Source organism: Corapipo altera, unplaced genomic scaffold, assembly GCF_003945725.1.
Source record: "Corapipo altera isolate COAL_440 unplaced genomic scaffold, ASM394572v1 150, whole genome shotgun sequence".
Taxonomy (NCBI): Eukaryota; Metazoa; Chordata; class Aves; order Passeriformes; family Pipridae; genus Corapipo; species Corapipo altera.
Genome location: NW_020884941.1, coordinates 2,930,525 through 2,955,086, shown reverse-complemented (window position 1 = coordinate 2,955,086; position 24,562 = coordinate 2,930,525). Strand labels below are relative to the sequence as shown.

Here is a 24,562-nt window from a genome sequence, read left to right as displayed (position 1 = left end):
TGTCAAATAATCACTCAACAGGCAAAACAACACGATTAAAAATTAAAAGGCTTTTATAGTAAGAAATTAACTTTGTCAGTTTACTTTCTTAAATAGCTTTTGATCCATTGCCAGTAGTTTTGCTCAGCACAAATGCACCCTTATATAACCAGGAAATCATTAACATGTTAAGCTTCTACTTATTAAGACAAGAAACAGCATAACATTAGTCCTTCCAGGGGGAATTGATTATTCCAATTGCTCTTTACCTTTGCTTCAGACTGACTCCAAATTCCACTTCTTCAGTTTCTCACCTGAAAGTTCCACAAGGAAGCTGGAGCTGTGACTGTTGCCATAATCACTGAGGGAATTTCAACTGGTACAGAGATCGTGGGTTAGCCCACCCATGGTTACAGTTAATACAGTTTTTTCAACACTCTTTTCCGTGGTATTACGGCTTCTTCTAAGCCAATTAATTTGCTGATAGAATGGATTAACATACAGAGGTAAAACACTGACCAGTTAGAACTTGCAAATTCATATTTATTTTCTATAGTCATTTTCCTTTGTGCTTTCCTCAGCAACTCATCATTTGCAACACAATCCAAGATCCATTTTAGATGATTAAATATTAATACTGAGTTTGTTGCAGGGGAAATCTCAGTAGCACTAAAAAAACGTCCTTAAAACCAACCAACCAAGCGAAAAAAACCCCAACCAAACAAAAACCAATACACCAACAACAAAAACCCCAGTCTCAAAGCATCCATCATATAATAGAGATGGAGTCAGGCCATTGTCAAGTCACAGTTAATGACTGACTGAGTATTGCATTTGTATTTGAACTTTTTGGAGCTCCAGATGATACTAAACAGTAATGACATCAAGCAATGTACTGAATCACTAGAAGAAAACCTGTCCCAGTTGATTTTCCAAGCACCATGATTGTGTTGCTGAAGAGATTGCATCTCTGTGATTTTATACAATAACCGAGCTCATCAACAAAAGAAACCCTCAGGAGACATATTTCTTGAGGGGCAGAAAAAAATCCCGATTTTTATCTTGGATTTGCTAGAGTCATTTTGCACTGTAAACACTAAACCAGCATGCCAGCACTGAAACCCAGCACCAGGCCCAGCCAACCTGACTTGCTGCAGCAGAGGGAACCAGCTTTTCTCCTCTCATTCAGACTCAGCAAACACGAGGCCGTGGCCACGCTGCCCGCTCAGCCCAGCACACGGCACAAGCAAAGTGTGTATTTGTCATCCTTGGGAAGCAGACTCGGGGACTGGACTAATACATGGAACACCATAAGGTCAAAATATCACACATTTGGATAAATAGCTCCTTACATACCCTCACAGACTCATTTTTTCCACCAAATGCTACATTTGTGTCTTTGCCAACAGTCAGCACAATTGCCAAAGTGAAGATTGTCCAATAAAACAGACAGAGAGTTCTTAGATCTCTATCCATCATTTTTTGTGAAGCTGCTGTAACTTACATCATAATGAAATAAAAGTAATAAAAAAGATGTTTAAGTCATCTTTTCTCCACTTTTTTCTATGTCTTGTCAAACAAATTGGGGAAAATGTCAGAGAATCTAGAGTATTTTCAGTTTGATGCATTGCTTTATTAACAAGTGTCCTTATTTCTGAGCAGCTCAAATCTGAAAGGGTCTGTTATAATTAGTTTTCCAGATACTGTTGTTTCTGCAGTGATTGCATTACTATCTTAAGAAACTGTAACTTGTAACCATTCATAAGTTTTCTTCTTTCTCTCCATTTAAAATTATTGCAGTATGAAATTTAAAATACTCTATTTTTTTTTAATGCCAGCATAGCATGAAGTGCTGGATACAAACCTTAGAAATATGGGAGTTCTAAGCTGCTGATAGATCCCTAGAGAAAGAGTGTTTCTGTTGTCCCACCTTGATTCCTTCGTTAGTTCTATGATTTGAGTGCTTACAGTAGTTGTGAAGGCCATACATTTGAACAGTTTACTGCAAGCAAAAGATTTATAACATCTCATTTATCCTTAGAGAAATATCATTAACTAGACACTCACGACTGAATGTTAGAATTCAGTGAGCTGTTGGAAAACTTAGAAGGAAATAAAATGAGTGTATTTCCCTTCCACTTCTTTGGTACTTCTGCAGTTTAAACCTAATTGGCATAATCAAGCATACTAATGCAATTTCACAAATACTGGCCAAGTATTTGTTATAGTAATTTTTGACAATGCCATTTGTCAGCAGGAATAACTTTTGAAAGAGGAATGTCTTTGGGCATCAGTCATTGTTGCCCAAGGGAAAAAAGAGCATTTTAAAGCTGCTTTACCTCAGTATGGAATCCAGCCTTGCTGGCTCTGAGTTCCCACCTCAGACAGGGGTGATCAGATTCATGACTGAGACCACATACAGTTCCAAAATCTTATTATATTATTACAAAAAAAACCCAAACCAAAACAGGTGGTTAGAGCAGGGTGCAATAACATCAGGGTTGTGGGTTCAATCCACATATGAGCCATTCACTGAGGAGCTGGACTCGATGATCCCTGTGGGTCCCTTCCAATTAGGAATATTCTGTGAAATCTGTGAATTACTCTTAGCAACAAAGTAGGACTGCATGTAGACAATTTTCATGAAGATCAATGCAGAGAAGGAATCTGCATCCTCTTTGGAATATGTGTTCCATATTATGCACTTGTGAGACCATTCTTTCTTATTCAAGTGAGTGGAAAAGAATAGCATTCTTATCTGGTAACATTTTCAAAATATTAGACAGATGGGATAAAACAACAAAGTTCCTACCTGGACTTCTAGGCTTGGAAATACTTAAACACTGGGCTCTGATTCTCAAGTGGAAAATGAAAAATAATACAGATTTTTCCTGGATGAAGAAACCACAGTGGAAACTATGCAGTCTGCATTTGTGTATCCATACCTGATACTTAAAAAGATTTTTACTGGAATAGTTCCAAAATACTTGGAATGCACAAAAGCAGATCACAGTTATTTTATGCTATGACTTTAAAAGGGAAAAACTTATTCTGAACTTTATTCTGAACTGCCACTTGTTTCCTGCCCCCATGGGAATGCAACTTCACTATCTAAGATTTCCAGAGAATTATCAAAGAACAACACACTAAAATGACATCATTTTTGACGACAAGCACTTCTGGCAGACAGGTGAGCACATGGCACTGGCAATGTCTCCTTGCATTAAGGATGTTGTGTTTCGACTACACAGAGAAAGGTTTATGTAACAATTGTACCACCCTGCACAAGGAGCCTGCAGCAGCAAGGGAACTCTCAGAAGGAAAGTTTGGCTAAGTTTTTCCTCCCTTGTTTCCCAAATTAAAGCTCTCTGTTTCTGGCCTGAGAGTTTGCACTGCTGCAGGTGCTCTGTGCTGTGCTGCAGAGAAGCACGGTGCCTGAAGGAACAGTTGACAATTAGCAGCAACTCGGGTTGACTTGAGTGTTGCCTTCTGGGATTTCCATAATGTTCTCCAGGTCTGTGGAAACAGCAAAGTTATAAAATCAATTCACAAGAAATTATACCATCCAGTACTAAGGGTAACAAAAGCTGGATGCAGACCCAGTCACTCCCGTAGGGTAGAACCTGGGTAGACAGTGACATGAACGGGCTTGCAGGTGTTTGAAACTGGCTTTTAATGCTTGAAAAACCTCCCCAGTCCTTCAGACTGTAAACAAGGAAAATACACACAAAACCCAAAACTCCACATACTGATGAGATTTCCTGCCCCAATTTGGGCCATGTGCCCAGGAGTGTTCTCCAGCTCCTTTATCATGGACTGTTCAAAGGCCAAGGCAGCAACTCGGGAAAACAATTCTTTGACATTTTCCCCTGGGGAGCAAAACAGAAATTATGTGTTTTAACAACTGCACATCAACAGATGATCAAGCATAACAAGCACATCTGTGAACAGCTCACTGCTCAATACTGGGACAGAACAGGCCTCTCCAACAATCTGCCTTCCATTCTGATCACTGCAGAGAGAATTTCTAATTTTCTTACTCTGGAATACTGTACTGCACCTTTATTTTTAGCCAGCAATAGAGAGAATTCAGTTAGTGGTATGATCTTTTTCCATTGCAAATGTTGAATAGTGGTGCACATGTGTATTTATGTAACTATCTATGAATTAAACATGCTCAGACACTGTGAAGCAGCTCAATTACTTCTTTCTGCAAACATGAAACTGCGAGCACAAATAAAAATGCACAAATAAAATTTGATCATTAATAAACCTGAAGTTTCTAATAGCAACAAAATGAAAGAACAACAACAACAAAAGTGAATGGGGGGAGAGGGGGGATAATAAGTTCCTCCCACCTCAACAATCTAAAAGATTTTTACATCTTTTGCAGTATTTACCTGTTTTGGCTGAGACTGACCAATATTCTGCCTGCATCTCATTGGCCAGGCGGATGGCATCCAGCTCTGTCCTTTCACACACAGCATCTGACTGGGGAGACAACATGGAATAACTGCAATATAACAGTGTATCTGGGCTGGTAACAGCACAGAGGTACTGCCTGCACCTGTCCTCTGATGCTTCCAGTTTCTCAGCTGCCTTTCTGACCTCGCCTTAGAACTTGTGCAACCAGACAGGACTGCGAGAACATTCCCAGATTTAGTGCTGCTTTTAAAATGGAGTCTCCACTCACCTCCCACAGCCCCAAAACAAAGCAGGGGGTAACATGAGTAACCATTGTATCAATACATAAGCAGCAGGGAGCTGGAAAGACAACAGCCCAGTTACATCCTTGTCACCCCATCACTCTCAGCAGAAGAGCTGTGGGACCAACTAATCACAACAGTTCTTTGGGTTTAATCTGTTTTGTTTCTGTGTCATATCCTCTTTTCTATTGCATCAGTTTTTACTGTGCTGTAACCCAATGGCCTTCTCCCCCTTTTTATTTTTGCTCTTTTTTAAGACTAAAATTTCTTGCCCTTTCAAATGGGATTTTGCTTTCTTGCACTTAGTTTTCAGGTCTTTTCACCCTCTCATTTGTTCTCTGTCACCAATCATAAGTATGCTGCTATTTGCTTTTGATTTCTAGCCTATTTGGGATGGATGACACCAGTCATCTTTTTAGTTTTCTGTAGATTGTCTTACAATAGAGAACCCCTGCAAACTTGAGAAGAAATCTAAACATTTGGAAATGATTATGTAACATCAAGATGATAAGGAGAATTAATCCAGTTGGGAAGACACTGGCTTCACACTGAAATAATACCTAGAACCTAAATTGCTTTGCTCTTGTCTCCCTTTCAGTTGAAAGCACTACATTCTAAAATCAGAAATTAACTTACAGTAAGGTACTCTAGCTTAGACAAGGCTTCAGATGTGTGTCCTCAGAGGTCTGGCACATTTAGCTTTTATTGCAACTCAGAAAAAGCAGCATAAACTACACAGAGTACTAGAAAAACTGACAGACATGCAATTTTCTAGGACTTATTTTCACTGAAGGGTAAGAAACAAAGTGCAGAAGTGATATTGTGGCAGTCAGGTGGAAATAAAAAAAAAATCAATTAAACAGCAAATGAAACCAAGTTTGTTTTGAAATCTTTAAAAACTAAGTATTGATAGCTGCAGGAAGAGAAACACAAGAGTGAGAATGGTATAGAGAGAGTGCATTATATCCTGTTCTTCCAACAATGATGTCATATTCAACTAAGGAAGAAATCTTCCCTGTTCCTGAGTAATGAACACACTGTCCCTAAAAAAAAAAAAACCAAATTAAAAAAACCTTCAAGATCATTAGGTATGTTTGCATGTGCTTGAAAAATACCATGCAAGAAATATTTCATAACTACCCATTTTTTCAGAAACCCTCTTCTTAAATTGTTTCCAAGTACACTGTTCTATTTACTTGTTAAGGTTTTTGCTCAGGGTCTTTGTCTCAACAACATTGTGTACAACTTGCAAGGGAAATCATGAGAGGAACTAGGGAAAATCCCATTTCCTTATCTGCATTCAATTTACTCACCACCAGATCTTTTTTTGTTCCAACTAGAAAGACGAAGCTGGAATCTGGTTCATTCTCCCTCAGTGCATCTTCTAGCCACTGTCTGAAATACAAAAGAGAAATGACAGAGTCAGAGGGAATGAGGAATACAGGAGAAGGTAACAGATAATGGGGTCACAAGAAAAGTGAGAGGATGAACTTCTGTGAGAGTATCAAAAGCCTTTTTTTCCAGACAGAAAGAGATCCAGACCTATTCCAAGTCCTTTGAATACAACGTCTTCCACTGACAAAGTTCAAACATATCCACATTCAGAGTACAAATTCAACAATAATTACAGCACTCAGAGAGGGCATTTCCTATTATTCAGGAGAGGGCAAAGTTTTGATCGAGATAAGGAATAAGAAGGCAGAAAAAAAGGGAAAAGTCTGAACCACATAGCAGATTAGATAGAAAAGGGAATAAAGAAGAGTGAAATAATCTATTCAGCATTATAAAACAGCTCCCTATGAAGGCTGTATGATTCTTGTCTCACAAGCTTTTATATTTTTGTTACTCTGGCAATCAAGTTTCTCTTGAGTCATCCAACACAAGTCAAGGAGGGAAGGGAGTGTGTGCATGTGTGGGAAATCAGGTTCACAGGCTTCAATTACTTTCAGCCAAGCAGAGACACTAATATATATATTATTTTACAAAGTCCTATGTAAATGAGCTAAGTACCATAGTACACATTCAAATAAGACAGAATACAGGTTGTAAAGAAGCCTGTACCTGCATTACAGTCAGAACAGCACGTTAGAAATACTTATGCTGTGAACTGTGACAATGGTGTGGATCATAGATCATGTAGGGTTTTGCATCCTGCACTGAAAGCAGAATGAGTTTATCCATAACAATTAAGGTGCTGTTGTAACCAAACCATTACAAGTACCTGAACCAGTAAGTTGAGCTATATCTACATATACTTTGAGTTCTTAATTGTCTCTCCTCTTTTTGCCAGCCTACCTCCCCAGAGAATCACCTCAGAAACCAGAGAAAGAAAATAATTTGGGGATATCAGTGTACCTAAAAAACGAGAGGCTCTTGAGACATGCATGAGATGCATCTCATCATTTTCACCACTTACATTAGGTGCCAGCCTGTTATTCTATTTATAGCAAATGAAGTAAAAAAAGAATGCTTTTGGGGTGTACTTCATCTCTTCTTGCATGTCTAGTTTTGGAAGGATCAAGCTTTGACTGAAGGGCCTTTTTCTCTGCACTGACTTTAAAGGAAGTCAAGTGTAAATAGTTCAAATCTATGCCCTGCATTTTCTTCAGAAAAATCCCACCCTATGCAATCCAAACAAGTGACTGTCGTTTTTCATTTCTTAGCTCAAGAGAAAATACACTCATGATCCAGCAAGTTCTCAACACCTACATATGGAAGGCAATTAAACCTGCTGTAAAACCTTTCAAGGATAAGCCAAAATGCAGAAACTTACTTAGTGTGATCCAAAGTTTGGATATCAGCCAGATCAAACACTGTTATTATAACTGCAATAAAAGACAAGAACAGAATAAAAAGTAATTAAGTTAGAAGGTGTATCAGAATTCTCTCCAACCCATCTTGTTAAACAGAGAGAATGTTTACATATAAGGTGCAAGAACAGATTTAACACACAGGAGGTGGAAGACTATCCATTTGCTCATTCCTTTTCTTTTTCTAGCACCCAATAAGACTTAAGTCCTTAGTCTTCAACCTTATTTCATCTTTACCTGTAGTCTGCAGTCTACAGTGCTGTTAACCCTTTTGTTTTGGGACCACTAATTCCTGCAGAAATTGTTTCTTACCAAAGGAAATGCCAGAAATACCCACTTCTAACTCCAACATTATTCTCACCCAAACCCAAATTCTTTACCCCTTAAACATGAGTGCCAATTTTTATCACTGCAACATCGAAACATTCAGAGCTTGGAGATGTGACAACACATCAATTCACGAATTTCTTCATCCCTTCTTCCCTGCAGGAACAGACAATCCCTTCCACCACACTGGGTCTACAGGTACCTTCCCAAGGAGCATATAGGCATATACATTTCTGTATAAAACACAACCTCCTGACACAGCCAGGATCAAATTAATATTGTTCTCACCCTCTGCTCCTCGGTAGTAAGCAGATGCAATGCACTTGAACTTTTCCTGACCTGCTGTGTCCCATCTGTGCAATGGGGGGAAAAAAGAAATTTCAGGTTAATGAAACCCAGTGTAACCTGAGTAAACATGGTAATGAAGCAGCAGACTGGCACAAGGCGGAGAAGAATGTGATACCAGAGAAGTGTCACCATCTGGAACATGTTATTCATTAACTGCTGATAGAAATACAGTAAAGCTCTATTATTTAATGAAGACATGTGAACTCTGTTTTAACATCTTTTTTTTTAAAATACCATTTATTTTGGAGACACAATTCAAATATTTTTATTCTGCATGGTAATACCCTTTCCTCAAAACATTTTTTTTCATCTATGCCATTTACATGGATTTCTGGGGCAGTCTAATTTTGTACATTTCCTGTGCTAATACTAAATAAATCACGTATTAACCCATGTTAGAGTCTTGCAGCTGCTGGATGGGATATCTGTCCATACACTACAAATTAGAGACCTGCAGCTCAGTCTACCAGCTACTAATGACACCATTAAATAAAATTAAGAAAGTGTTTTTTATTAATGAACTCTATATGCAGTGCCCTCAGGTTCTGCCAGCACTGCAGAGGTTTGGGGTTGTTGTAGCCTAGTGCTGCCACTCACAGATACTTCAAATTTATCTTGTATAGAAATCTCCCAGCAGGAGGGGGCACTAGTGCTTATCACATGGAAATGTTCTACCCAGCTCCTGAGGACTTGGCAGATAATGCAACCTGATGTTTAGCAGCTCATGAACCTTATTGCTTTAGTTTGAAGAACACTGACACATGAATCTACATTTTTAGGGGGACTCAAGGGCCTGGTAGAATTTTCCAAAACACAATTGCACTGAAATGCGTGGGAAATGGATTCCTAAGTATATTTCAATAAATACCACGAGCCATCTATTTACATCAGGGATGTCACTGAAAAAAAAGTGTTCCGAAGTGAAAAGGTTTTTAAGATTCATGCACTAAAATACCTCATGCAAAGCATCTTATTTCTGCTTTAGGTCACACTACAGCACAAATAATTCCATAATGCCCTTTACAGAAAAACATTTTCAGCCACTGGAAACACCAAAGGACTCCCTTCAGCAGACCCAAAGCAGGTGAAAGAAGGGCAGGATTCCACTAGTCTGACAAATGAAGCTGAAAATCAAAGATAACAGGTTCACATACTAATAAAAACACTCCAGTCTTTCTATGACTTGGGGATAATTAATTAGTCCCTAACTAAAAGGTGTTGAAATCACTGGACACCTTAACATTCATTTCAATGGCAGCAGGAATAAAACTCCCAGTAAAGCCAAGTCCAGTGCTCATCGTGCCTTTTAAACCCAAATGACAGACTGGGCAACCCTAGACCTGGACAAAGGTTGTGTCAAAAGCTCCCACTTCTCTTTCATGAAAGTTGAGTAAAAGAGGCAGAACTCTACTGAAATGTCTCTACAAGACATCCAAGATGAATTTTCACTGATAAGCTTGTAACGTTTTTTAGGGATGAGAAATCCAAGACAGCAAAATTTTTACTAAAACTGCAGGTCCAGCTACAGAACCCTTTTTTCAGATCACATTATTCTTTGTGCAATTTCATTATTTTCAAAAAAATCTTTATTTCACTGGAGCCTGCAGCAATACAAGCTCTGCTGAGACTGTACTCTGAGCAATGCTAAACCATCCTGTTTCAACTTACATCTGGAGATGATATGGGATTCCAATTATCTCAAAACGTTCCATTTCAAAATCCACTCCAATGGTTGCTTTGTAGTCTCGGTCAAAATTATCTTTACAAAATCTGCAATTAAAAAAAAAGGGATGAAATACTAGTAAGACACAACTACAAATAACTGTAAAAATAACACTGTCAGGGTAAATTATGAAGGAAATAATTAACTAACTGTGGATTGGCTATATATTGTAGAAGCATATCTGAAAACACTAAGACACTGATTAAAAAAAGGAGATACTGTATAGCAAATTATGAAGCACAAACATCTAGTAAGCTTTCAGGATAAGATGAGAATCAGAACATTTTTGGACTGTCAAAGAATGTACAGTATCTTATAGTTTTACTTACAAGGGAATACATTTTGGGTCATAAGTAATGACTCAAATGATTGTCAATGAGATTAGGGTTTTTAAGTTCTACTTGAAGAAATAATAATGATGACAATGCTGCAAGCATAGACAAAAAGGTGTCACAGTGATAATAAGCTACAGAAATTCAGTGATCTGGTCACTGGACCTAACCACAAAAAGCATAAGAGCTTTTTTTAACATTCAGTAAAGAATCAAGGAAGTATTTTTTAAGGCATTCTGCCTTAAAGATCCTTCTGCTCGAGCTTCTCCTACAGTCTTGCACTGTAGAAATGAGTACAGGGACCCACACAAGGATGGCTGAAAAGGGCTCAGTGAACAGCCCTGCAACTAAGGAGAAAACATGAAACCAAGACTCAGACACTGAATTTTTTTTCCAATTGTTTAGCCTTTAGACTGGATGTCTTAAGAAAACAATGTATCATATTTGACTGGATAAAAGTACTTCAGAATATAATATAAACTGATTGAAGTGCTAGAGCATGCCCTTCTGTGGTGGTGTATTAAGCCTTTCTCATACCATAGTCTTAGTTTTGTCTTTCATTTAATAACAAACCCATGAAGTTCTGGTTCAGGTTCATGAAGTACTACTCTCAGTGGACAGCAAAGAAATGTTATAACACTTACTTGAGAAGCAGGAAAACCAAACATCTGGTGAGATATACTGTACCTGTTGATAAGACTGGTTTTCCCAACATACAGATCTCCTACCACAACCACTTTGGATATTTTCAGCCTGTTATAAATATTTGAAAATGTTACATGGTTTTAGTTGCAATTTCAAGAGTCTCTCTCTAAAAATTCTGATTTAGATCCTTAAATTGCAAGTGATGAGCACATCACCTGTGACTTAAGTTTCCCTAAGTGCCACTGTGCTGCACGAGCAGAACCTTAAATTGCAAGAAAGAAGGTCACCAAAAAAAACAAACCCTTCTGGAGCAGAAATAGTCTGTTTATTACTCTCTCTATTTTTTAGTTAATTTTACTCCAGTGGGATATTACTTCTACTGCATTAAAATTGCTTTGACTACAGGTGTATACATTTGACAGTTTGCACATAAGACTATAGAGTATCTACATCCTTTGCATTAAAATTAATCACAAGTTTCTCATTGACTTTAGCAGTACAAATAAAGCCCTAAATGCAGAAACAAAAAATTGCTGATAATAAAATAACCCACTGCAGAATGTGTCTCTGGGAAAAATAACCCACAAGGTTAGAGCCAATACATTTTCTGACTACCTGGAATAATATTAAGCTGAAGCTGGCTTCATGTAAATAATCCTCTTTGCTCTAGGTCCTCCCCCAGGATACAGCAGATGGGCTTTGGGTGACTCAGCCTGCATTCTTCAAATTGCTACTGAGTGTACCTTTTAGGAGACACAGGTGGATAAGTGAATGTAAGTGTTCTTGCTGACCTAAACTTGGATTGGCAAAAATGGCTTAAGAGGTTTAATGTTCTTTTCTAGCAAGGAATGGCTTTTTAAACAAAGGCATTAATCTACTGAATACTATTTCTGGTTACATCAGACTTCCATGTGATGCTGGTGCCAAGTTACCTATTCTAAATAGTCCAAATCTTGATTGGTAAGCCACATGACTAATATTTCAAAAAAAAAAGAAGGTGTTTTTGGTGACAGTCAACAATAACTGAGTGGTCACAGGCCCCTATGCTGCTGAAATGTCTCTGCCTGATTAACTGTTACTGAGAAAATACTGAGTAAAATCAATGACCTTCAGGGAAAAGCAAAAAAGTAAGTGATGGTTTAGAGGTGTGTGTTCCATTAACTTGTATTGGGGAAAAAAAAACCTCCCCAGATTAGACAATTTAACACACTGATGGAATATTCAGAGAGTCTTAACTACAGCCATTAGCTACTGAATTTCTCAGACTAGCTTTCCAAATGACAAAGAAATATTTTATTACTTGGGATAATGGAAAAGGAAGATAATGGTTATTCCTGTCAAGCTTTACAAGTACTGTACAAAACACTGGCTGCCCTTTTGCCCCCATTACACCAAAAAATTATTTAAATCACCAAATAATAATCACTTCTAGAGAGCAGTGACAGAAAAGTGTTTAATTTTAATCACAAAGCCAAAATGTAAAGATTTTTAGCTGTACTCTGCTACTAGAATAAGTTAACTGGACAGTAGGTTTACTCTGGAAATTAAAAACAAAAAGAAGCCACAAACAAACAAAAAAACAAAACCCAAACCCCAAAACATAGAGATGTTGGCATCAGAAGGGGAAAATACCTCAATTCAATAAAGGAAGTAGCAAATTTACATGAAACTAAGACAGTGACTGTGCTTCTAAAAAAGTAGTAAAGTCACTGATATCTCTCAGCGTGATACATTTTAGCTTTCTTTTTTTTTTTTAGCAAGACTCCCAAGTGAAATGAATAAAATGTTGCATTTAAAGATGTATATCATGACAAGTCTTGTGGTAATCACCAGCTCCAGATTTGAAAGAACAGTGAGCTAACTGTCAGTATTCATAGAAGCTCCACTTTATGGAAGATTCCTCACACTGAAGCACAGAAGGATTTATCACTAAAACATACAGCTATTTATTTTGGCTGAATAGTGATGGTCTCTAACATAGTTTAGCTTTCCTGCCTTGCTTCAGGAGATTAAATCAGTAATGGTAACAGTTCTGGGAGAGAGAGAAGGTGGGAGAAGAAAATAACTTCAAGATTATTACTAGGGCATAAAACAGCTTATTTGGATTTTCCAGTGCTATGTATTTACTAGAATTTTGCTCCAGTTTTAAGGAACCGTTTAAGAGAACTTCTCAGCATGTAAACTTCAAAAAAGACTAAAACTAGATTCTTAGGTGTTTCAAGGAACTTAGAACTGCTGTGTTTCTATCCCTCCAAAGCCTTTATTATCTGCTCCTTTTGAACACCAGCAGAGAACACAACAAGGCTGGATCTGCTGGATCTTTTGAACAAAGTAAATACTTTGAAGTGTTTAATTCAAAGGTGCTGAAAAACTATTTGTTGCTAAACTGCTCCACCATTTTTTCAGTGCTACGTATGCCAGGAGTAAAAGTATCTTTGACACTCCTGGGAAGAAGAGGCACTTTGTTCATTCATTTACTGTCAAACAGGTCAGAGAACTGCCATGTGCATGGGCTTGGCTGCCTGGAAACACACTGGAGTGAGGAACAAGAGGAATGAGGAAGGAAAAGCCAGTGAAGAAAGCAGGCTACCAAGAACTGAAAATCCTTTCTTCGTTGCATACCTGGTTTGTTCCAAACTCACCCTGCTGCTGCAGTGCTCTGCTGACAGGCAGTGCTGACCTGGGCAGGGAAGTGCTCCTTAAGCTGCAGACAGGCCTCAGGTGTGTACCACTGAAACACAGAACAGCTGCTGGGACAAACTGCCTGAGGGCTGCTTGGCAAGAGCAAATCAGCAAGGAAAAACAGGCAAGAAGATTATTCAAAGAGTTTGTCGAGCACAGAGTTATCCTGGCATAAGAAAAGGGATAGCTTGGCTTAGAAGGCAGTCAGGCTTCCCCCCCAGTTGTAAAACTCCTTGGGACCATCATTTGACCATCTTTCTGAGTGTCAGCATCCAAGCACCCAAAGCAAATTCTGTACCACAGTAAGTGCCTTGAATTATCCCAGTGATCTAAGGCACACAAGACAAACACAGATGGGAGCACACCACCAGCAAGTCATTATTCCTATGAAGTCTTTTCAATCTCTTCTAAGTGTGAAGCACCGTTTTTATTATTAACCTTTAACTAGGAATTAGTTAAAAATGAAGAAAATGTATTTGATTTCCCATTTGCTAAAAATACCTGTTATATTTTTCATAAAATTAAAAGCAAAATATGTGGCTGAGATCAAGCATGGAAAAAAAATGCTAACTCCCTTAAAACGATCTCTTGAACAACTGAAAAAATGGAATGGTAATTCCTTGTCCTTCCTTGTCCTTTACTCTGCTATTATACTTCAAATAAAAAAGTCTTTGGGGACATCAAAGGGCTTTTGTCTGTGTTTCTACAGTGCCTGTTACATTTGATTTACTGTATGACTAAGGTTCCTATACAAACAGAAAATTAAAATTGCCTCAAATTCTTCAACCAAAGCCTCCTAATTAGACTTTTTTTGCATATTTAAGATAAGCTATGGTTCCTATTTCCCATTGGTGTTGGAGCTCTTTAAGCATGTAATTATTAATGTTTTGCTGAAATAGCAAGATAAATATTATAAGATAACACTTCTGTGGCAAGAGTCACTTTTTGTAAAGGTTAAAAAGAAGAAGTGAGGATTATTATTAAAGAGGTCAGCATTGAATGGGAATTTGAGGTCACATTAAACTTTGAGAGAAATTCTTAAATAATTTGTAATTTTAAGAGAAGACAACAAGTGTACATTAAGTTAAATTAAAATAGCATTGGCACAAGGGAAAGATAGATCAGTGTGGCATGGGCTATACAGAATGCTTACCTTGGGAAACTGGGAGATTATTCTGTCCCTACTCACTGGGGGAACAAAATGCATTAGGCTGGACTTCATCCTCCAAATCCAGTTAAATGCTAGCAGAGAGAAAATATGCAAAGAAAAACATAGTATTCAGGAATTACCTCAATACAGGGACAATATGATCAAACAAAAACTTAACTAAGTTCTTACAGACTTATCTTTTTTCTTTTTTTGTCTTTTTGGTACAACTGGCAGTTCTTTCACTCAATTTGCATTGAAGAAAACCTGTTTCTTAAGTAAAAGGGACCCCTTCAGTGTGCACAGCTCTAGTAGCAAACAGTGACTTCTGAAACTACAAGGAACCAGCTCTAATTCCATGGGAGGGCAGAGAATTGCTCACTTAATTCAACACAAGTGCTTGCACTTTAGCCCTCAAAGGATTTTGCAGTGCTTAATTTGAAAATCTTGCTCATCGTTGTTTCAAATGCCTCTGCACTGAGCACATTAATAAATGTTAGGGGCTACCAGATTTCATTTGGTCAGAGGGAGAAAGGAAGAAAGGTGAAGCTGCCACATTTCTTGGCACAACATCAAACTTTCATCCAAGATCAGCCCAGAAAGAATGAAATCAGTAGATAGTCTGACATGGAAAAAGAATAATGCTCACATGAAAATCACAAATGCATTTAAATGTCTCACCTGAGACATATCAATTTGGTTATGCAATGAAACCTCGTGGGTTGCTGGGGGAGGGGACCCTTAATAGGGTACCAATTTCTTAGTGGCATTCAAAGAACGTTTCTAATAAGAGCATTTCCATCATGTAGCAAAGTGTAAGGAAGGACTCACCGTGCAGCAGCTGATGCAGCAGGATTCCAGCCACACAAACAGCTCAGCCCGCTGCTACGTGGCCATAGCAACAGGCTTGCAACAATTCCCTTCCTCCCGTTCTTCCACAGACCGGGAAGGCGGAGTTGGAGTGATTTAACTATACACAGGACTCTCGGTTTAGAAGAAAAAAACCTGAGTTTAGCGGTCATACAGACTCCTCTGATCAGAAACCGCTCCATAATAAACCCAATGGCCCCTAATCCTATATAACGAAACAGTTCCATTGTCTTTAAACATAGTTGTATATTTGGATACAAAGAGCAGGATTGACACAACTGCCAAGGAGCTAAAGGAGTGGGAAACTCTTACGGTGCTAATATTAAGCATAGTAGCAATTATAAAGAAACTCCTAAGGGATTTTTTCAGCGTTTCAACTTGATTTCATCTCAGCTTTAGAGTCAGGATGCGCATGCCACTAATGAGACATTCTGAATTATATAAATGTCTTTCTAGTCATCAGTAATCTTGCTTTCTAATGTGCAAAACACCAAAACCAAGGAATAAGAAATCACACAGCTCTTTTGTATTACCTAAGTATTGTTAATCGACTCATTAATTTAGACAGCATTTAGTGTGCCAGACTGCAATTTAGGATGCTAAAAGATTTTGCTATGTATTTCATTAGGATTTAAAGTTCCAAATTTCAGGAGAAAAGAAAGCTCTCCCATTCTAACAGTCATATGTTGATAATGCTGGCACAGGCTTGGAACAAGGAGACAAGCCTCTCCCACTCCTGCAGCAGACTAAAAACGTTAAAGGGCAAATGAATGCAGGCAAGTAATTTTAAACAGCGAGCAAGTACATAACAAAAACCCTACAGTTGTGTTTTACAACCCTACAATAAGAACAATGCTCAACAAAATTGCTAGTCCACTACTTAGAATTAATGTTTTATTCTCTTTTGTGAGGAGTTGCTTTTAAACCACTTCAGACACCCACGTGATCTCGACCACACCAGAACAGCCACTTCCCCTCAAAGAATCCAGATTTGCAGCTGATGGGTTATTCACCAAAGAAAGCAACATTACAGTATTTATCTATTACCATATGGATAGTTCTACTTATGTTACCTGTGACCATATAAAATTTGAGAGATCTAGAGCCTTTTGCCCTTCTGACAAGCTTGAATGACTGTATGGCAATATTAATGTCTTAATTAATGTCAGAGCTATAGTTCTAAAAAGAAAAACTCCACTAGTTGGGTAAGAGTTTCAAATACTAACTTGCTTCTGTCATGTGTACATAGGGTGACTCACTGCTCATCTCCTAGAGCTCTTTCACAAACTAAGCTACAAAAATACCCCCAGTTCAACAATCTCAGTGAATGCAAAGTACAGGAGGAACCAAAGCAAACAAACAGAATTATATCAAAATTGAGGGGCTAACTTCACTTACATTTATTGTATTTAATCTAAATCTCACACATGCATAAAAATATCCCAATTTACCAAATCAACAAATTAGACACACCATTAGAGTAAAAAAAAATAAGAAATAAAAAGCTGCTAAAAATACTGAGAATGATCAGTGCCGAGATCCAGATTTTCTCTTCTTACAGAGCTGAAAGGGGATTCAGTCACCAGGGAGGGCTGGGAACACAGTGTCTCCACGGCATCAAAACCCTCCTTATCTCAACGCTGCAAGAACAGGAGCACCAGCAGATTCTGTGGATAGACAAAGGATTTGAGGCAGGCATTCAGAAGGCATACATAAAATAAGTTAATGCCATGACCACTAACAACATCAGTATTCCAAGCTATGGTGAAGGACAAGACAGCAAAATTCATGCCCAAAGCCGAGTCAACACTGAAGGACAAATGAAGTCTCCAGTTTTCTCCTGCCTCTTCTACCCTGAAAAAAGCTCACATTCTTCCTATGGAAATATGGAGAAACTTTACAAAGATATAGTTAGCAGAAGTATAGTTAGGAAAGTAAACTCTTCTTTAAATAATCTGCTCTAAAACGTTGCAAAAAAAGTGAATCCTTTCCAGAAAATACTTTTTAAAGTAGTAATTTTTCTTTTATGGATTTTGAAGATCAACAAAGCAGAATCTATTCCTGCGATGTATTTTAATCCTGATCAGAATTACTTTGGATTAGTAAAATCCAGTTTAAAACCTTTGATTATAATTATTGTTACTCAGACGTAATGAAAAAATCTTGACAATTTCACTATCTGCACTGAGACCGAAAATTTTACAGTACAAGCTATCCAGAGTTTTTCCCTGATGCCAGATCGCATCTCACAACCCAGAACACCCTTAAGCTCTGCCAGCAACATTGCAATGGCATGTTCCTCCCATGCCCCTTCCTCTGAACATCTGCGAAACTACGTAATGGTAACAGAAACCTTTACTACACGTTCTAGCTGTTCATAGTGACATTCTGGAGAAGATTAGGAAAGAAAACCTGGTCCAAAACTCCCTGCGCTCTCTTCGACCCTTGCACCTCAAGGCGCTCGCCTGCTGTCTTCCTGCTCGTAACTCGACCACCATTTTGTTCACCCTGAATTTTTCTCAATTTTTATTTTTCTCAACTGTAACTACTTTGAAAACAGGGGGCGAGAAGAGAGACCGCCCACTTCAGCAGAGAGGCGAGGTAGAACCGCCCCACACGGTGACCCCAGGGCGCCGTCCCTTCGTGCCCTCACAGACCCTCCGCCCTGAGGGGCCGCCCCTCAGCGCCCGCGGCGCTCCACTACGCCACTGGCGTAACTCCCTCGCGGCAGCCGCGGCCACACGCGGCACTTACGCTGTTGGCGCAGGGCCGGACCCGGTGCTCGGCTGAGCAGCCGCTATTCACGAAGCGGCGCGTACGCAAAGAGCGGGCGCTGTGGCAACCAGGGCACGCGCGCGGTGCGCGGCCGCCCGGGGCTGAGGGGCGGGAGCCGGGACACGGTGCCTTCGGTTATCCAGTGCTTTTCTTTGGGTTTGAATTGAGAAACGGAGTTGTCTAGCGGTTGTTTTAACTTTTCAGCTCTTTGGTTTCTGGGGTTTTTTTGTTTGTTTTGTTTGTTTGTTTTTTGTGTGGAGCAGTTTTCAGTAGTGGAGGTCGTATGGTTCTGTCAGCAGAGCCGCTCTCCGTGCTGAGGGAAGGGGAGGGCAGCCATCGCCCGGTCTATCAAACGTTACCGAATTCTGAGGGCGGGTTTAAACTAGATCCCTTTTGAAACAATGTCACTTTGCTTGCTTTTGCTTTAATATTATTATTTTAATATTATTATTTAATATTATTATTATTTTTGGTTCGGGGCATTGGGCCGCTTCGTTTTAATCCTTTGAAAATCATTACCTCCATCACCTTGCAATTTTAAGCTTCTTTCTTTCTCTTTTTTTTTCCTCTACAGTGTTCAGTTGAGAATTGAACCAGAAGACAATTCAGCAGATGAACAGATATTAGTGCCAGTGACTATGCACCAGTCCAGCCTCTTTCACAGCTTCCTGACAGTGTTCATGTGCTAAAATAGCTCCTCTGGGACACAGAGCACTGTTCAAAGTCAGTAGGTGTCACTTTGGCACATTATCTGTCCAGTCACCAAGTACAGCCATTTTGGAGTATTTTTAGAGATAGGGAGAATCCTTCCCAGGAAACTTCGGGATGGCACAGCCTCGTATCTCAGCCTACCTGCCCCCCGATATAGATCCCACAAAAGCTGCTCTGGCATTTGGGAGGAGGGCCCTTCCCAAGCTGAACGAGGAGTTACAGTCTGGCGAGCTGCTGACGCAGCAGCGGGCACTGATGGCGCTCTGTGATCTGGCCCATGATCCAGAAAAGGTCTACCAGACAATAGAAATAGGTGAGTGATGTGTTGTCATAAGCTCTGACACAGCAGGGCAGCGTGAGGGGGAAACCCCACTTTCCTTTCTTGCGTTACTTTTTCCTTACGATATCTCTGATGACACAAAATGCCCAGGAAAATTTTTCTGTTTGTTTTACCTTAGAAAGGTAAAGAATATTATAGTGCCATATACATGGCAGTATTTTAAGAGTTACCCTCACTTTAGGATTTATCAATGCTTCACTCTTAAGTTTTCTCAACCCCTAAGTACAAAACTAGTTCATATTCTTTTTTTTCCCATAGAACCACAGAATCATCAAGGTTGGAAAAGACCTCTAAGATCATCAAGTTCAACCATTAACTGTGTACTGCCATATTCACCTCTAAACCATGTCCCCAATCTTTATTCTGAATTTAGCTAATTCCTAACATATACTAATTAAAAAAAAAAAAAAAGCTTCAATAGTCCATACTTAGAAACCCCACCATCACCACTCACATTGTCACTTAGTTAAATTTAATTTCCCTGGAATCTTTTCTAATTCTGTTATCCATTAACCTTTCAGACATAAACAAAGCAGTGAATTTGTAAATTTCTATTATCATAGAACTGCTAAATATATTTTATTTAGAAAGGGGAAAATGGAAGGCTTTTAGTTATCCTAAAGCAGGGGGAAAAGGCAAAATCCCTGATTTTTTTTTCCTTCATTAGACATTTTCTACCACATATGACAGAGGACAGTTTTACCTTCCTGGATCTGTTATGCTTGAGATGCTCAAAATACTCATATCTCAGATCCCCTAATAATAACAGGAAAAAATTCTGATGAACATTTTAATTAATAACTAATAAAATAATTTTCAGAAAATATCTACAAGTTTACAGAATCTCTGAAGTCATCCTCTGTCATTAATTCCTTCAGCAGTGAATAAAATGTCACATCCAGATATAATTTTATCAGAGAGACAAAACATAAAGAGCTTTTTATGCAGAACTCCTTCTTAGAGGTATCTTAGTGGTTGTACAATAAGCCTATAACAAAACAAACAAAAAACCCAAACAAAAAAATCAAACACAAAACACCAGCCCCAGAACTACATGAGAAATTAAGACAGAAGGCAATTTAACCAAATTTATCAGACCCATCATGATTACATCTGGCCATCACTATTTTCAGAAGCCTTTATCCCAGCACTTTGAAGAATCCTAGCTTTGGATTTTGGAGAAAAGAAAAGCCACGAGCTTACTTTTTGCAATTTTTAGCAGTCTGTTGTGTATCTACATACCTCATTATGTTACACTGGAAAAGTCCTCCAGTTTGCCACTGCTTTTTTCTCCATTTACTTCCTTTGTGTTTTTTCCCCCCTCATAAAAGACAATAATCGTGTTTAAAATTTTTTAAGCTCTTGTTTGATTAACAGTAGCTGCCAAAGTAATGCAAAATTGTTGTTTAGGGTTGTGTTGTGGTTTTTTGGGGGTTTGTGTGTGTTTTTATTTTTGTTTTGTTTTTGGTTGGTTGGTTGTTTGGGTTTGTTTGTTTTTTGTCAGTGCTACCTGTGCATACACAGAATCATTAATGGGTCACCACATTTATTTCTGTGTGTAAAGCAACACTGTGTTTTTATGTAGCCTGTGCTACACCTGAAGAAGTTTAAAAAATCATCAATCCTGCAAACACATGCTTTTCCAAAGACACCAACAGCTCCACTGACTTATTTTTAGAGTTATATCACTTTATATTTGCAGAATTAGAATTTAACTTGATAGATAAGTCAGCAGCTTGTTTGCAGCATGACATTTTTGGCAGTAGGCCTTGAAATTTGAAAGTTTCTTCCCTTCTTGAGATATGACAACGAGCATTTCACTGTCAGCACAACTTAAAAGTTCTGATTGTTTGCACTTCAAATTGTGAGATAAAAATGAGTATTGCTATTTCAAATGAACGCTGAAGGTAAGAAGTGTTAAAATGAACTGTGGTGTCTCACAGGATTCTTGGATAACCTGAAGACTTTGCTGGGACATCCTGACAACACCGTCCGGCAAAAAGCAACCGAAGTTCTGTATCTGATGAGTGTGCACAGTGTGGGCAGGTGGGTGTAACTCCAAGTTCACTGAATGGTATGGGAAGTGATAAAGGTGTTTCAGTGAGACACGAGAACAGAATCTCCAAGTCTTTTTAAGAGAAACGCAACATAAATAAGAGTAGTTAAGTATCTCACACATATATATGAGTTTTATCATGATTGTTAAGTCTGTCCTCCTTTGTTTTCAGGCAAGGGCTAATACAAAACGGAGTGATTTCTGCCCTCACTGGGCTCTTGGATGATCCAGCAGATATCTGTCGGAAGAACATCCATCTGGTTTTTGATATGATGGCAAAAATACCTGAAGGTAGGGGTTTTAAGTAGCTAAATATTCAAATAGACAAGACAGAGAAGAAATCAGGTAAGTTCACCAATGTAATACATTCCAGTGTCTTTTCTATTTTTGTCCAGCTTAGTTTTCTTTAGTTTGTTAATTTTCTTAAGTCTAAAGCAAGTTAAGGCTCCCTGCTCAAGGTACAGGTTTTGTGCCCTGCATGCTTGAATTTGTATTTCAGGATGTTGCATCAAAATTTACTTTGTCCTCTTGTGTTCAAAATGTGGATCAGCTGTTCATCCTGGTGCACTAATGTCTTAAGTTTTCTAATATGAACATTAGTCTTAAACTTTTCCAATTGATCAAAATTATAATTTTAAAATTAAAGTTTCAGTAGATAGAAATTATCGATTAAAAAACCATACTCTTTGAAATAATGGGAAAGTATATTGTCTGAGGAATTCTGTTACATTGCTGGTGCTTAAAAAAGAATTAAATGAATTCTTAAAGCCTTGCTGAGTGTACATGAATCCTAAAAATCTAAAGATGTATTTTTACACCTTTTTAAAGTCCTAAATAATTGAATCCAAATGAAGGATATTAATATGTTGGGCTAAACAACCTTGAGAACATCATCATAGAAAACCAGATTTTCTTGGAAAAGTCTGTGAAAACATCTCTGAGTAACTATCCTTGAAAAAAAGGTGGTTTTCTATTTAGTTACATAAAAATATAATATATATAAAATAAACATACATGCCTGTATTTAAGGGTTGGAAGATAACTCCTTGAGCAGAATTGTGTCACTGCAGAATGGGTTCACATACAGATTGGCTACTTACAAGAAAAACAGAAAGGTGCTAAAAACTTTTTTGCTATGAGAAAATTTGGGGAATTATCAGGGATAGCCACACATTTTCCAATAGGTAGTAAGAGTCCTAGGGCCTGACATAATTCATCTGACAAATTACAGATACAGAAACAGCCTCTGCTTGGTAATTCAGCCTTCTTCAGCCAAGAAACTGCCTGTCTTACTCTTTACATTTACTGCTACACCTCCTGCAGATAATGAGATAGGAGGTACCTGGGATCAGCTGGGGGAAGTCAGCAGCTGATGCACCAGCCCACAGCTCAACTGCTGATGTTCTCTAGAGCTGAGGAGATTTGCAGGCCAGCAAAGCAACATGTTCTGTGCGAGACAAAGAGACAAAAGCTGCACATGCACTTGGCACCAGGTGTAGCTGTTTGTGTTAACTGGGAGGTGGTCAGTGACTCCTCTCAGCTCTATGCCAGGACACCTGGTCTTGCTCCAAACGAGGGTAATTTAGGAACATGAGGTTATTTTAAGCAAATCCACTTACAGGCTGGTTTTGATTCCTAAATTTAAGGATGTATACCAGTATCTTCCAGGAACAGCGGGATAGTTAAAAACCATAAGGTGGGAAAATCCACAAAGACTGGGAGAACCCTGAAGAGTAACATTTGTAGAAGAAACAATAACTTCGTGGAAAGAATTAACAGGCAAAAGAAAGACAAAAATAGGATAGATAGGCTATGTATTTAGTAGAGGATAAAAGAAGAAGAAGAACCAGCAGGAAGAGAAAATTCAGAACACTGAAAAAATTAACAGCAAAACTTTCACTCTTTGTATAAACAATCAGTTGACACACACAGTACTTGACAACATTAGTGAAAGGGTGTTATGCAGTGATGAGTGACCTGGGCAATAACAACTGCAAAAACAGTTCTAGGAACAAACATCTTTCATTATGATATGGTTAATACTGGAAAAGTTTAATAATTCTTACCTCATATCTGTCCTGTTGGTTTGGGGTACTAAATCCTTTTAGACAAAGATGGAGGTGGATTGGATGGGGCAATGGATTTTTAAGCTTGCCAGAACCTCTATTTGGGAAGAGCCCAAGATTTAATATTTCTCTTACATTACTGACTCTCAGTGTCTCCACTATTCCACCCTTGAAAAATGATAACCACCTGGAGGTGTGGATAAGGACTGTTTAAGGATACCTTTTTCCCTTCAAAACTTGTTTTGCTGCATGGAGTACAAGTGCTGAAAGGACAGATGGCATTCTTACTGCAGCAGATGGGACATCTCTTCTGTGAATGTCATTGTTGCCCAGGTGAAGTGAAATCCCAGCTATATTAATGCAGCTCTTTCAGGTGGCAGTGCACTGCATCACTGATAAACCTGAGAACTGAGAAAATAGATGCAAATTTAATTGCATGATTTATCCAGGTGGATGACTAAGAGTCAAGGGATTTAATTTCAGCACCTGTCTTCACCCCAGACTTTTTAGTTTTAACTTTCCTGTGCCTCAGTTTTCTTATACAATCACAGTTTTTATACAGAATTTTTTGTATAAAACCAGGATTTATTTTAACATCTTGAATTCTTCAGCTAGAGAACAGTAACCATGAATTACTCAGAATATTAAGATCAAAAACATCATAGGAATTAAATTATTAGAGAGTTAATAGCAAGAAATTGCTATTCAGAGAACACAATTATATGAATTGATTATTTAAACTCAGTTATTTAGTTCTTTGTTCCTCCCCATATCTATGCTTTTCTCAAGTCAAGTAGGAATACAGGTGGTGGTTTACTTTATTTTCTCCTTCCCAAGGCAGCCTTCACTCAGTGAGAAATGGAGCTGGCTGCTTTTCTTTAGAAATCCCCTTAGGCCTTGGTTCAAATATCTGGGTTCTCCACTTCACTGTGGGTTGTCTCTGATATTTATGTTGGAAGGGCCTTCTTAGCTGAATAAAGATTTGTTTTTACTACACAATGTCTCTTACCCTCCTCATAACTTGACTACACTTTTGGTTTTATGC

At 38.5% G+C, this 24,562-nt stretch overlaps 2 protein-coding genes across 5 annotated transcripts in view; one reads left to right on the top strand and one right to left on the bottom strand.

The window, feature by feature from the left end:
- Positions 1-66: 66 nt before the first annotated feature.
- On the bottom strand, positions 67-18,239 carry RAB36 (RAB36, member RAS oncogene family). Of its 3 annotated transcripts, XM_027661550.1 has the most exons (13): positions 17,982-18,239; positions 17,129-17,236; positions 15,531-15,683; positions 14,706-14,794; positions 13,513-13,601; positions 10,913-10,978; positions 9,839-9,940; positions 8,111-8,175; positions 7,459-7,510; positions 5,999-6,080; positions 4,380-4,470; positions 3,729-3,848; positions 67-3,495 (listed from the first exon to the last, which is right to left on the bottom strand). In XM_027661550.1, exons 4-13 carry the CDS (start codon positions 14,772-14,774, stop codon positions 3,434-3,436), a joined length of 798 nt encoding a protein of 265 aa, XP_027517351.1. In that variant the 5' UTR covers positions 14,775-14,794; positions 15,531-15,683; positions 17,129-17,236; positions 17,982-18,239; the 3' UTR covers positions 67-3,433. The 3 variants fall into 3 exon arrangements, with proteins under 3 accessions (XP_027517351.1, XP_027517348.1, XP_027517349.1); XM_027661547.1 differs by lacking the exon at positions 67-3,495 and having other exon boundaries at positions 3,537-3,848; XM_027661548.1 differs by lacking the exon at positions 67-3,495 and having other exon boundaries at positions 3,537-3,848; positions 18,154-18,215.
- Positions 18,240-18,415: 176 nt separating this feature from the next.
- RSPH14 (radial spoke head 14 homolog) overlaps positions 18,416-24,562 on the top strand; it is a 76,334-nt gene continuing 70,187 nt past the window's right edge. The window contains exons 1-4 of one of the 2 annotated variants that reach the window (XM_027661546.1): positions 18,416-18,530; positions 18,919-19,368; positions 21,339-21,441; positions 21,624-21,742. In XM_027661546.1, the coding sequence (XP_027517347.1) occupies positions 19,170-19,368; positions 21,339-21,441; positions 21,624-21,742 (421 nt within the window). In that variant the 5' untranslated portion in view covers positions 18,416-18,530; positions 18,919-19,169. Of the gene's footprint in view, positions 18,556-18,918; positions 19,369-21,338; positions 21,442-21,623; positions 21,743-24,562 lie in introns of both variants that reach the window. The other variant, XM_027661545.1, reaches the window with a different exon arrangement.